The sequence below is a fragment of the Erigeron canadensis genome, chromosome 1 (assembly GCF_010389155.1).
Source record: "Erigeron canadensis isolate Cc75 chromosome 1, C_canadensis_v1, whole genome shotgun sequence".
Lineage (NCBI taxonomy): Eukaryota > Viridiplantae > Streptophyta > Magnoliopsida > Asterales > Asteraceae > Erigeron > Erigeron canadensis.
Window position 1 is genome coordinate 53,729,120 of NC_057761.1, and position 15,808 is coordinate 53,744,927.

Consider the following 15,808-nt stretch of genomic DNA (forward strand, 5'->3'; position numbering starts at 1 on the left):
AAAAGTTAATTAATGTAAGTTGTAAATTGTTTTATTAAGAATGTTATATATATATCAGATGCAAATATTTAATTTGTGAATAAAGGAAATATGTAGTTTGGATAAAATACGGGTTGTAAAATATTTAAATGGTAGTTTGGGTATATGAAGTGTGTGAATTGAAAATGTGTTGAAAGTGTAGGGTAATTTGGGTTTTTTAAAGATAAAAAGTTTAAAATGGGAGAGGGGTATTTTGTTTTATAAATGAGTAAGAAAACATAAATGTCTCATATATTTACGCATTCAAATTGAAATTGCAAATTATGACTTTCGACGCATGTAATAACAACTTAAACGGTAGTTCAATCTTCCTTATAATTTTAGTTATCAAATTTAATTACAACTTAGATTTTAATGATGTATAATAATTTATATATTTCAATAATGATATTATTCTAAAAACTATAATATGCATAAAGACATCGTAAATTATCCAGAACTTAAGTTTTTATTAACAAACTAATTTACTGTTTTGTAATCTATTGAAAGATTATTTAAAAAAAATGGAAATATATCCCATTATTTTCTTATACTAAACTTCTTTGCAAAAATTGCACCCCCAAAATTTTTTATTTTGTTGTATTGTATGATACTTCAGATTATTATAATTATTGTAAAAGTAATATAAAATATCTATCAATATACTAAAACAAGATTGACATGTTTTTGAAACGACATGTGGCGTAATCTTTGATCGACACATGTCTTTTTAATTTATTTATTTTGTTAAATTAGCTTTTTTAGTTGTACATAAATTTCCTTATTCAACTTAGAATTAAACTCTAACTCTTGCCTTATTAATACAAAAGACATTATAACCCTATTTGATTAATCGTTTCTCATTAATAAATTGTCTCATTTTCTTTTTCAATTCTTCAATTCTTATTAGTTATATTAATTATAATAAGTTGTTAACATGAAAGACTTCAAAAATTTGAGTTTACGATCCGCAATATAATGTTATTTGTCATCATCCACTATGTTTACAAGTTCGGATTTTGATGTGGTTCTAAAAATTTAAGGTAAATCCAAAACTCTAACTAAACATATTTATCATTACTGTTTATTATAATTTAGCTTCGATCATCGATTTACTTTAACCACAATTTATTTCATACTCATAAATCATGTATGAGACATATTCAAACTTGAGTATTAAGATTATGAATTCAAATAAAAAAAAGTTAAAACTACGAGGTTGAAAATGTTGTCATAGAGTGACATCATATAGTATGAGATGAGTGGGGTGGTGTGGAAGGCAACGTTTTCACAAGCAAGTGGTGACCATGTCCCTTTCTTGATGGGTTTCCCACAAGTGCACTCTAACCCACCCAACTAAGCAAACACCGCCGTTGATGATATCATTTACATTTACAATTTATTTACAAATAACTCGATCTTTAGATATCATGCATGTTGGGGTATCGAGAATATCACATTGCGATAATTTAAAGACTTTGTGTTACCAGTTTTAGCACAAAATCGAGGACATATATAATTCGTGACAAAATCAAAGACGTACCGTATACCATAAAGTTTACAAGACTATTTTTTTCTTCTTCTTTCTACTAGACATAATGAACTTTAATAAAACATATTCATTTTTATGAAAGTTAAGCAAGATAAAATCAATACTTTAAACATACAAACTTCCACTCTTTTCATGAATTAAACGCACACTTAAATTGATTTTCGTAAGAAAATAATATATGCCTTTGCATGTAATCATTCATTACTATTTTATTCTTTTTCTTTTTAATCATATATAGTCCTCTAGAATCTAAATGTGGTAGATCATAGATGATATATTATTGGGGTAAAGTGAAGGTGAGATTGTTTCACATTTAAATTTGGTGAAAATCCTTTACATCTTGTTTTTTATTATTACATAAAATTCATGGAGCCCCATCATATATTAATTATACAAAAAATATTAAAATATATTATGTAAGGAAATTTTCACTTAAGTTAGGTATATGACAACCTCACATTCACTTTTTCCATAATATTTTACACATAGTGTAAATTCGTTATGCATTATGATCGTCGTGCCTTCAGGTGGATTAGCAGGGGTTTTTTCTCTCATCGGGTATTTGAAATAGGCATTTTTATTTCGAGGGAGCTCTCTAGCGCGGACCCGGTTAGAATAATGTATGCTAGACCTTTTGCTATCGAATCACGACACGAAGTTTCTAAAGAAATTTACCTTTAAAAAAAAAAAGGTAGTGCAGCCTGTGGACCACCCGTATTAGAGTGATTAACTGATTAATTAAGTAGCAAATTGTAGATATTATATGTTGCCCAACACAATCCAACAAATTATTTTATTAGATATATAAAATTTGCCTTCTTTATGGGATGCAAAATGGGATATGCTTGTTCCACAAAGGAAAATATCTAATATATAAGTTGATATTAAGAAAAAAAAAATCATATCCATAACACAAAAGCTAGCTAGCTGTAGGAATCTAATGACCCGAAGTCAAGATGTAGTGTAAACAATATACTAAAATAATTAACCTTATACCATGAATTCTTTGAACTTATTTGAGCATTAGTAATGATGATTTCGTCATTTATTTCATTGGTTTGTGTCTGTTGAATATTACATCAACATTTTAAAACGGATGTACTCTTATCAATTGTCACTTCATTTTTTTAATTTTAAAGAAAAAACCAGAAGGGACCTCATGCTTTTCATGTCTTGCTCGTCGCTTAAATAAAGAAACCAAACTGACAAAGCAAGTGAAGAGCCGATGCTAATGGCGTCACAACGTTACGAGGTCATCAGTTTCTAATGACGACACCGTTGGGTGCGCTCTTTGTGACATCATTGTCATTCTATACTATGTTTTGCTAATGATGTATCATTAGTCTTCACTCTTCACTAAAGTATATGGTATGTTTTAGAAGAAAAAAAAATGCTTTTAGTTGAGTCTTTTTATATAATTCATGTTATAAAAATCTTTTACAATACTTCCAAATAATATTCAAGGAAGCCATTTGATATGTGGGTGTGCTTTAACACATGAATTAAGTTTTACTTCAATTTTAGTCAAGTGTCATTTTATTCTTAAGACAATTTGATAAAATGAGACTTAATTTTTTGTACAATGTGACCTATTTGCTATGAGCCTATGACCTATGGGAATAAAAACAAAATAAAAAACAAATATGGGTGGGAGTGGGGGCTTGGGAGGAATCTATTTGTGCATTTGGACCATATATAAGTAGTTGAATATTCTATTGATCCTTTCAATGAATCTAATTGAGTAATTTCTAACGTAAATCCGAAATTTGTTCAACGATTTTCTTCACAAAAAAGAAGAAAAATACTAAATTGTACATGGATAACTAGGGATGAAGTGTACTAGAATGCAACTCTCTGCCCTGAATATAATATATATACTATAACTTTTAAAATACTACTAAATGGAATACACGAAAGATGTATCCGTCTTTATAATATTCAGAAAATGAGTTTTAAACTCAAATTTATGCGTTGTAATCGAGCTATCATGTGACAAATTTCAAACCATTGTCTTAATCATTTCAATAAATTACCGAGTAATGCCTGAGGAGTTGAGGTCGATATGTTTTGTTAAAACGAGCATAGTGCCCGCGTGTTGCAGCGGTGGTGGAGATGAAGAGTGGTGGAGAAGGAGGGCGATAACGGAAGGTGATAAAAGGTAGATGAAAGTGTGTTATGATTAGAGAGAATGGAAGAAAGGAGAGTATATAAGTGTTTTATGTTTAAATAAGGGTAAAGTAGATATATAATATAGATAGTTAGGGGTAAAATGAGAATACTAAAAAAAATGCTTAAATTTCCTAAAATAGATGTCCAATATGTTTTATAAGGGAGTATAGATATAGATATTGATTTGCTCTTCCTTTTTTTTTGACATTTTTTTAAATAAATACTCGTAACATGCAAATTATTCTAACAAAATTATAGATCAAATTCTTCTTTTTTTCTTTAATTTTTTTGAGAGTTCAACTTCTATTCACTCTGTCCCTCACAACTGTGAGCTAAGACAACATAAATTACCATAATTCACAAGATATTGAATCTACGTCAATTATCCCAAATTAATTCTATTATATATATATATATGTTTTAATTTTATACCAAAGGAAACTAAGTGATAAAATGTCATGATGAACAATATATCTTCTCCGAACCTCCATGTTTGCAAGCCTTTTTCATTTGAATTTGATGCTCTCTATATGCGAACAATTAACACGCAACAAAAATTATACAGTAGCTTTCAAACACTTTAGTCTGCTTCCCCGAATCCACATGGTTATTCGTCCAGCCAGTTTATGAATTGAAGTTCCATGTATATAGTACCAGCCAAACGACAATATATCACAAACTTTCTTTTTGAAAGGTAAAATATCACAAACTTAACTAGTGATTTTACGCTTCATTCTCGAGTTTTTATTAAAAGAAAAGAAAAGAGAAAGATTGGATAGGAGAAGAAAGGATAAAAGAATACATTTAAAAAACTCATTCTTGAGTTTGAAAGGAAAGTAAAATAAAAGAAAAAAAATCATAACTTCAACCACCACCTGCAACCAGTAACCACCACCAGCAACCACCCTTACCACCTGCCCCCACCACCTGCAACCATCCCTTCCACGCAACCACCCTTTCCACCACCTACAACCCCGTCCACCACGCAACCACCACCTACAACCATCCCTTCCACCTGCAACCACCCTTTCCACGCAACCACCACCTGAAACTCGCTTTCCACCACCTGCATTTTCTTTTCCCTCCAAATCAGGTCAAATATGGCAAGAAAGTTTTGGGATGAAAAAACCTTAAGTTTACCTTCCTTACATTTTCTTTTTTTTTTTAAAAAAAAACTCAAAAATGTAAAAATGTGAAATTGCTTATCTTTTCCTTTTTTTTCTTTAAAAAAAAAAAAAAAAGAGCCTTAGACTTTTAGTTTTTTACCAAACTTTCTTGGAGATTCCACTATAAAGAAACGCATGTGAGTAGGAGCATCCAAATAGGAAAATAAATTAAAACACGTGAATGGTTGGCCAAGCTGGAGTTTAATATTGTGACCGCGATATGATATAATGAAATTATCGTGAAATTAACTATATTAGCAATAGCATATTCCAAGTTCTTCGCACTTCTGTCGTGCTTTGTGAGTTTGTGTAATTTTGGAAATCATATAATTTCTTAATAACCCTAGACCATGTAAAAACGACTGTTCAACCCATTAACTCTAAACTATGTAAAAATGACTCTATTAACTTAATGCATAAAACATTATTTATCCTTACAATCATTTAGCAATTAATAAAAGATCCAAACCCCTGAGGTTTCAAAATGCATAAATGTATAATCCATTGTTGAGTTCAGTGGGATGTATTTATCAAAATTTTAGATATTGTTATTATATGTATCTAAAGATATATAAACTCGTCTGAAACATAATAAAACTGCCAAATGGTCGACAAACTATTTTTATGAAACTTGAGTCAACAAATATCTTTCAATTATTTTTGTTTTGTAGAACAAAATTATTATATCTTTATACAGTTTTGTTATATAATAGTAATAGTAAAGTGTTAAAATTGACACAGATAAAATTTTAGAAATTGACAATGGATTGTTTGAGCATTGGCATCCGAATTAGAAATGACAATGGGTCGGGTTCAGAGCAAGTTGTGCCAAACTCGAAGCCGATAAGAAATATGTGACCCGAACTCGATCCGATACTCATAGGAGATAAAATTATGTCAAAAACCTAAAACCTGACTCGATAAAGATAACTGTTTTTCAAAAATAAATACCAAAGTTGCACGATTTGAGAAACGTAACTACCTACTATTTGATGCTTTGAGAATGAATGTACAAACATAATTAGTTTGAAATTAGTGTTGAATGTTGTATTTATAAATGTGAAATATTGATTCAAAACTAATCATTTATAAATATATAGATATAGCTATCAATATCACGTCAGGTACACATGCCCTAATCCCTCCCCAAACGGGTTCGGGTAATGGATAACCTCCTCCGATATCGGGTTTCCTTGTCGGGTGAGTTCATCCCTAATCCGAATAGTCAAAAATACTAGTGACAAAAGAAGGGGCAAAGAAAGAAGGCGAGGTTTGGTTTGCACTTTGTCTAGAGTCAAACACCAACTCCTCCTTTTTCATCACGGATTTCTCGCGCCGATACTTTAAAATTCTATTTATCTCTCTCTCACCAACACACACACACACACACAAAGTTGAACCTTAGTTGAGTCATCACAATCACAACACACATCACACACAGACCATATATAATAGTATTATATTATTTTTACATTTACTTATTTACATATATACATACATACACCGCTCAGGATTTTCATAAAATCTCCTCCGGCCTGTGTTTTCCGTCCAGAAATCTTGGAAGGAAATAATTGTTATTATCAGTATGGGGATATTACACGAAGACGTAGTGATAATAAAACAAAGCGAGAAAAAAGACGAAGCTACTGTCATTACTATCAATTGTCCCGATAAAACCGGCCTTGGTTGTGATCTTTGTCGCATTATTCTCTTCTTCTCCCTCACCATCGTTCGCGGCGGTATATTTTACACACATACTCATATCTATTTGTTATATTTTTCTTCTTTTCATATAAATTTCTGGGTGATTTGATGTATTGAATGATTAGATATCATAATTAGTAGTTTTGATCTTTATACTTCAAAAAAAGAAAATTTGTGTTCTGATTTGTTTTTTTATTTATTTTTTATTTTTTAATTTTAAAATTTGTATGTATTCCAACATCCATGGCATATTCTTATTAGTTACGAGTATTATCTAATTATATCTAGTAGTGACGTCACACTTGGCAACTAATTTGGATGTCATGTGAGCAAAAATTCTGGTTATTACCTGCTGATTAGGAGGCAACACTATACCGTCTATACGTACAATAATAACAATAAATCAAAAGTTCCATACATACAATTTGAAAGTTGGATACACATAATTACAAAACATGACGAATTAGATACGGTGCACTTATTAGTAGCTAGCTTGCCCCCTAGATTAAAATACATATCTAGTTGTTTATGTCGATGTAATATTAATGTAATACATATAGATGCATCCATATTTATGAATATTTTTGGGGAAGGTGATTGTCGTTTGTATACGAATAAGATTTATTGGTGAGTCATAGTGAATTCTGTATTTTTGCATCAACTATTTCCTAAAGTTTTGTATATATGTACAGATGTATCGACGGATGGAAAGTGGTGTTATATAGTGTTTTGGGTACTTGGGAAACCCAGCACGCAGTGGAGTTTATTGAAGAAGAGACTGTTGGAGGCCTGTCCTTCGTGTTCTGCCTCTAACACACTCATATACTATCCAGCTGAGTTGCAGCCACCTAAGCCACCAGATGTGTTTTTACTTAAGTTTTGTGGGCATGATCGTCAAGGCTTATTACACGGTATATGCAGTTTTGCATGTTATGATTTTGCAGTAGCTTCGGTAATTATATGTGAGTTGATGTTTTGGTTGTTGTGTAATTTTGTGTTTGACAGATGTGACGCATGTTCTTTGTGAGCTCGAGTTGATTATTCAAAGGGTGAAAGTGTCGACTACACCAAATGGAATGGTGATGGACTTGTTTTTCATCACTGATGCCAGGTTAATACTTTTTAACCTTTAGTTTGGATGTTTCTTTAAGGGTGCCTTTGATTGCTATTGAAATAGTTGGCAAAATGGGTGGGTCGACAGGTTGGGTAAATGGTCAAACGGTGCAAATTGTTATGCGGGTGCTGTTGACCCGAAACTCTATATGTCCAATTATTCTAATTTTATTATACACAGTAAGTGTATCAATATGATTACCAAAGCATTCTGTTTCAGTATAAATTTAAGTTTTCAATAAAATGGTTTAGGAGGTGATGTGCGTCAAAAACAAACTTTGGGCAACTTTTCAGCTGTTTGATGCTTTCCATTTGAACTCAATTAACCCGGTTGACCTGCTGGAGAAGTGAAGATTAAACATGATCATTATACGAGTAAAAGATATAGTCATCTTTGGATCAAGTTCGCTGTACTTCTAGAAATATGGAAAAAAGATGCTTTTTTTATTTGATTTGGATTTTGGACCTTGGAATGCCACAAAGTCTGTGGTTGTTTTCTGTTGCCCAGTTTATTCTTATTATTTAACATTTTAACCAGCCAGTCGTTTCCACTATGCAAAGAAAGAGGCAAACTTTGACTTTGAAGGTCTCAATTGTTTAAGAACTATATCCAGTTACAGATCCAGCAAAATTTTCACATGGTCTATGACAGAAATCTAATAACTAAATTAAACTGTCCAAACTTCTCTTTGTATCGGATGAAACTTAACTTGGTTTAGGTGTTTAGCTAACTTGGTTTATAGCTTAAGAAAGATATTAAATGAGTTGTCAGACATGTAAAATGGTGGAATATCTTGAAGTAGTGGCTAAGTAAGTGGAATTTTCAATCCACTTTGCTATTATATGTAACGATGAAAAGGTACTGAAAGATGATTTTGTGTAAAATTATATATTGAATTTTCATATAGTGTATGAGAAGGAGCATTGCATAAGAAACTTGACTCAATTACCTTTAAGTGTCAAGTATTTGACGACTAATATACAGTTATATGAAATCTGAAATTGTGTTACCAGGGAGCTACTACATACAAAAACCAGGAAGAATGATACATATGATCATTTAAAAGCTGTTGTTGGGGACGCCATGGTGAGTTGTGATATAGAAAAGGTGGGCCCTGAAATTACTGCATGCTCTCAAGGCCCGCCATTTCTTATTTCTCCTGCAATTACAGAAGATACTTTCAACCTAGAGATGCTCGATCTATGTCAAAACGGGTCAAGCCATTCCAACAGTGTCTCGGTCATGATTGACAACTCTCTCAGTCCTGTCCATACACTCATCCAAATTGTTTGCCGTGATCACAAAGGTCTACTATATGATATAATGAGAACTTTGAAAGATTACAACATCCAGGTTGTTATGAGCAAAGTTGTTTATTTATCTGTCCTTGTGACATTTTTTTAGTTTTGATTATGCATATAGTTTTTAAACAGCAACAAGTAGCAACATTTGTAAGCTCATTGCTGATTTGGTCATTTGGCTTCTAAAAAATCGCTACAAAAACTAATTTTGTTTCCAAGACCGATTGTTTTGGGTTAATATTGAGTAGAAGGCCTGTAAAAACTGACAAAATTGAATGGCTTTTGTATTGTTGGAAAGCTAAATGTTTTTAGCAACGCTTCCAAAAGTCCCATGACCAAATGAAGTTAAGTTTTTGATTTTTAGTCAAGTGTTGGAAGTAACGTTTTCTGATGACAACATAGATGAATGATGAATCGTGTGGAGTACTTATCTAGAAATTCTTTTACTTTTGTTGCGATTAAATTGGATTATAGTTAATATGTAACTTCTGTGTAACAGATTTCATATGGACGATTTACAACAAAAGGGAAAAAGGATTGTGAAATTGACTTATTTATTATACAAGCCGATGGAAAGAAGATAATTGACCCTAGCAAACAGAATGCATTATGTTCGAGAATTCGTATGGAGTTATTTCGGCCACTTAGAGTAGTTTCGGTGAATCGTGGTCCTGATACTGAGCTACTTGTTGCAAATCCCGTGGAATTATGTGGAAAGGGTAGACCCCTTGTGTTTTACGATATTACTCTTGCTCTTAAGATGCTCAATACTGACATTTTCTCGGTAATTCCTTATATACCCTCCCCACACATTTCATGTATCTATATATGCTTTTTTTTGAGTAATATATTGATATGTTCTTGCAGGCAGAAATTAGTAGGCACATGATTGGGGGAAGGGAATGGGAAGTTTACCGTGTTTTACTCGATGAAGAGGACGGATCCTCTGTGCCAAGAAGAAAGATTGAGGAAGCGGTTTGGAGAAATTTGATGGGTTGGGAATGAAGATGACATGATATGAGATCTGTCCCAACTCCCATACTCTCATAACAGGTGCATATGAAAACTTAGGCATAAATGCATTTGTGAAAAGTTCGGTCTTAATCAAAATTCTAGGCTTTTCGTCCCAAGTCCCAACTTTTTCTCTAGGCCGATGAAAAGCATGATATGATCCTTTTACCTCGTACTCTCATAACAGGTGCATATGAAACTTTAGGCATATATGCATTGTGAATAGCTCAGTCTTAAACAAAATTATAGGTTTTTCGTCCCAACTTTTTCTCTAAGCCGATGAAAAGCATGATATGAGCTCTTTACCTCATACTCTCATAACAGGTGCATATGAAAACTTAGGCATAAATACATTGTGAATAGCTCGGTCTTTATCAAGGTTATAGATGTTCTGTCCCAACTTTTGCTCTAAGCTGATGAAAAGCAATGAATAGTAATCAAATAGGATGGGTGAAATGGACATCTCGCTGGTATTACAATGTAGGATGTAGTTGCAAAGAAGGAGATGCCATGATAGGTCCTGCCATGCTTGCATATAATAGATTCTGTATATACTCCATGATACACTAGAAACACAAAATGAGAACCAGTGGTTCAAGGTTCCGGTGGTACTGGTGTTTCGGCTTGACGTACAACACGGTTGTACTGTTGTTTACTAGAGTCACGTGTTTATGCTTTAGGCACATATCATATGGATACGAGTTACTATTTACTGTATATGGAATATGTTGAAAGAATACTTTTATTAGCTGATGTAAATATATGGTGTGTATGTACGTATGGGCCTTCCGCTTCTAAAGTTGTCTTTTTTGTTTCACACATCTTCTCATTTTCATTGAACCTCACAAATGAATGCATATACCATATACGACTCAGTGTTTAAAATCGGTTTTATAATGTAATTACTAGGGTAATAAAACAGTTTAAAACCGGTTGATGCGGGTTGAATAGTCATTTTTTTTTTATGAATGTTACAAAATTATCTACACTTCTTATCAAGGAGAATAGATTCTCTTGAAAGTTACATGAGAGAATGGTCCGAGTTACTCTCCATCAAAACAACACACTTTAAATACAATACACTCTCACCTTATAAATGAAATAAATACACCGTCAGTACTTCAACTTTAAAAATAACTATACTAACCATTATATTAAATACATTTACATCAATAACTTACACTAGTCGTCGTCACCACCATCAGTCACCGCCCTCACCCGTCACCATCGTATTGCCGTCGCCGGCGTCGCATTGTGCAGGTATCATTCTAGTTAAAATCTAACAATCATACACTCAATATAATACAAAACAGTTATAGTAAATAAGTATAGTATAAAATTTTAAACTTTAAAAAAAAAACAAAATAATATTGAGTATATTAATTATCATAAAATTATAACATTAATAAAAGATAAATATTAAACTGGATCAACTTTTAAACAACCAACCGAATACCAATTAAATTGGCTACCAAATAAATCAGGTAGTTTAAACTAGGTTTTAAAACACTTAATATACAACTAACAACTTGCTATCTCTATCTCTATCTTTATCTTTCTTTATATATAATAAAACAAGATTGTTTTCTATAAGTATTTTTTTAAAAAATTTTATGTGACAAATCTATAGTTCATCTTAAAAAAAATTTATTTAATTATGATGTCATGTTTATAAAATAGAAAAAGCCTTTTACATCTTTAATAAAAGTATTAATCATTTATATAAAGTAAAAAAAAAATCTCTGTTAGATAATATTTGTCTTTTTTATTTACTTAATGCAGTAGTCATTTTTATTTTAAAAATTACTATTGTGTTAGTGATTTATTATTGTGTTAGTTGAATTATTAGATTTATATCAAGTCAATCATTTATATAAAGTAAAAAGAAAATTCTCTCTTAGATAATAGTTGTCTTTTTTTATTTACTTAATGCAGTAGTCATTTTTATTTTAAAAATTATTATTGTGTTAGTGATTTATTAACTATATAGTTATTGTGTTAGTTGAATTATTAGATTTATATCAAGTTATATTGCTTTAATTACAAACATCATATATATTTTTTAAAATATATTTTATAATTTTAAATTTTTAATTAACATGTCCGGGTTGAATCTGGATTGATTAACAAATTCAAAAATAAAACTACAATTGGTATATAGACTTCTTAACTTAACTATATATTTTTTTATTGGGTTAAGTCACTAGATAAACAATGTACTTTCCCTTATTTACATGGTTGTCCATTGAGCTGGATTATTGATGTGTATCACTCATATACTTTTCAATTTTTTACATGGTTGACCAAGTGCTGACTTGATGACTTGCTATAACAGGTTAATCTCTATTTACATGGTTCCTCATTGAACTTGATGACTAATATACTTTCTTTCATTTACATGGTTCCCCATTGAACTGGATTATTAGTATATATCTCCAACATACATTTCTATATTTTACTTGTTTGACCAAATGTTGACCTGATGACCTACAATAACATGTTAAACTCTATATTTACTTTTTATTTTTTCAGAAATTATCTTCATCATCTTCATTTTCTGGGCAAAAATTCCGGTAAAAAATTCGGCAACCATGTTCTTTCGTTTCACATTGACCGAAACGTCCGTAAACTTGGTCATACTGGGTCGTCAGTTCAAAAATTTAGGTGATATTAGACTTTAAAATATTTTCAGGCGGATTATTATTGATCAAAAGGAAAAGTAAAATCCTAGAGTATGGGTCATAATGGATTGAGTTGATTGCTGGGTTATTAAAGCTTTCAAGGTTGAAGATGATAGACTAACTTATGTTACTAGTACAATTATATTATTATGATATTATTAAAAATATAAACATATATATTATATGCTTGTACAATTATTATATAATATTATAATATAGTTATATAATAAGTTTTTATTGAATTTTAATGAAGAGGATGAAGTAAAAACTAATAAATTTCTGAAAAAATAAAAAATAAAAATAGAGATTAACTTGTTATTGTAGGTTATCAGGTCAATATTTGGTCAACCATGTGAAAATTAGAAAAATATGTGAGTGATGTATATTAATAATTCAGTTCAATGGGCAACCATGTAAATGAGGGAAAATACATTGGTCATCCAGTTCAATGGACAACCATGTAAATAGAGTTTAACCTGTTATAGCAGGTTATCAGGTTAGCAGTTGGTCAACCATGTAAAAAATTGAAAAGTATATGGGTGATACACATCAATAATCCAATTCAATGAGCAACCATGTAAATAAAGGAAAGTACATTGTTTATCCAGTGATTTAACCCAATATAAATATGGATTGTAGTTAAGCTACCATACCAAATAACGATGAATCTATAAAAACTAGACTTATATGTTATATGTACACTAAATGAACAAATGAATAAAAGTAATCTGTTATTCTCTCGAAAACAGCCTTATCGTAATTTATTCGACACAAGACTAATTAAATACCTAAAAATATATATAAAGCTGGAGTTGTTGACACTAGTATACAAAATAGTCGTAAATTAAAGAAAATAATAATAACCCATTTGTAATCAAAGATTCAAAGCCAATAAAATGCTCTTCTCAGCCCACAAAGAAACAAGACTAATATCAATTAGTGAGTACAAATTACTGTTAGTGGCATCTTTGACTCTGACTACATTTTTAGTTTTGGATTCCCTTCACAAATGACAACGATGAGAATAAATTACATACCACACCAAAGTTTTAGGGTGGTTTACAGATTTGATAATTACAAGTTGTCAATTAGTATATAAAGGTAATAAAAAAAATTATAAATAAAATCCAAATATTATTTAGAAATATAAAAATAAGAGGGAATAAGTAGAAAATTGTGTGTGAACGAAATAGATGTATGAAAGAATTAAAATGTGTATGAGAGAAGAAGATTTAATAGAACCCATACTAGTACAGTACTATACTACTATGTATATGAATTTGGCCAAACTCTTTATCTTTGTATCCGGTGATCAATTCTTAATCTTCTTTGAAGACTTTAAAATATTACTCGTATCTAAAAAGATTTGAGCTTTAGACTTTCTAGAGTAGATAAGGTGTTGCGAGAGGAAGAGAAAGAGACCGGAGGAGTATTGCATCACATATTATCCCCACTTAAACGAGATTGTAGTCTAACATCTTATCTTTCACAAATGTCATTTTTAACACTAAACTCAAAACCTCTAAGCATTTATAATTTCAAAACTTTTGTAAAATCTTTAATATTAATACGGTATTATTACTGTAAATAAATATGAAGTGGATAGTTCATATATTTTGTGTTACTAAACTTTGTACTTTTTATATGGAAATGAGTTTTTTTTTAATCACAGGTTGTAATTACTATCATCGACTTTTTGAACCCTGATTTTATTAAAAACAACGTTTTGGGCCTTGGGTCGAGGAATTACTATCATCGACTTTTTGAACCCATTTCAGAAGTCGCACAACGTCGGGGGCAAGAACACAAAGGTGTCAGAACCAAACGAGACAAATACATGTTGATTCTCAAGGCAAGCTTTCTCCTATATTGCAACTTTGTTTACCTTCGCCTTGAGTGCGACGTGTCCCGCAACAAAACCATGGTCTTTAAGCCCAACAAGAGATAATACTAATCCCCCTTTGTTTTACACCATATTATTAGCATGTAGCTATCAAAAATCCAATTCAAAATCTGGGTTTATAGTCAATTTAGGAGGATGCATATCCTTATCATGGAAAGTTGAGAGGTATTTGTTTGCATCACGAACCGTAAAAGTGATATGGAAGGAAAGTTGAGCGGTATTTGTTCGCATCACGAACGGTAAATGTGATATGGTTGTATTCTTTTTATAACAAATAGACATATATAGCTAATAAAATACTAATATCTTATAATATTATATATTGACAAATTGTAAATAAAATGTGTTAAAAAACAATAATGTTATATTTATTTACATAACTAAATGAGTTTAAGTATATATATAAAAAGATTTGCATAATGTATATAATATATATATATATATATATATATATATATATAGGATAACACTCCAGTAAGAACACTCTTAAAATAAAAATAATGAGAACACTTAAAAACATCATTTTGATGCATTAAAAGTCCATAAAACTAAAATAGTGCATAACTAATTATCATTATTTAAGTGTTTACCAACACATTGATCCGTCAAAATCATGTTTTTTTTTGTACATCCATCTTGGATACATATTCATCAAAATGATGCATCCAACAAAAAACGTGATTTTTTAATTTTGACGGATCAATGTGTTTTAAACACTTAAATAATGATAATTAGTTATGCACTATGTTAGTTTTGTGGACTTTTAATGCATCAAAATGTAGTTTTTAAGTGTTCTCACCGTTTTCTTATTTTAAGACTGTTCATATTTGATTGTCCATATATATATATATATATGGGTAACACTCCAGTGAGAACATTTTTAAAATAAGAATGACGAGAACACTTAAAAACATCATTTTGATGCATTAAAAGTCCATAAAACTAACATAGTGCATAACTAATTATCATTATTTAAGTGTTTAACAATACATTGATTCGTCAAGATTGAAAAAATCACGTTTTTTATTTTGTGCATCCATCTTGGATGCATATTCATCAAAATGATGCATCCAACAAAAAATGTGATTTTTTCGATTTTGACGGATTAATGTGTTGTTAAATACTTAAATAATGATAATTAGTTATGCATTATGTTAGTTTTATGGACGTTTAATGCATCAAAATGTAG

General features: G+C 30.8%; 1 protein-coding gene across 1 annotated transcript; it reads left to right on the forward strand.

The window, feature by feature from the left end:
- The first annotated feature begins 6,304 nt into the window (after window positions 1–6,304).
- LOC122583747 (ACT domain-containing protein ACR10-like) lies at window positions 6,305–10,852 on the forward strand. Its single transcript, XM_043756150.1, has 6 exons — window positions 6,305–6,644; window positions 7,302–7,520; window positions 7,615–7,720; window positions 8,737–9,076; window positions 9,524–9,808; window positions 9,892–10,852. The coding sequence occupies exons 1-6, from the start codon at window positions 6,491–6,493 to the stop codon at window positions 10,027–10,029; spliced, it is 1,242 nt and encodes a 413-aa protein (XP_043612085.1). The 5' UTR covers window positions 6,305–6,490; the 3' UTR covers window positions 10,030–10,852.
- Window positions 10,853–15,808: the final 4,956 nt, after the last annotated feature.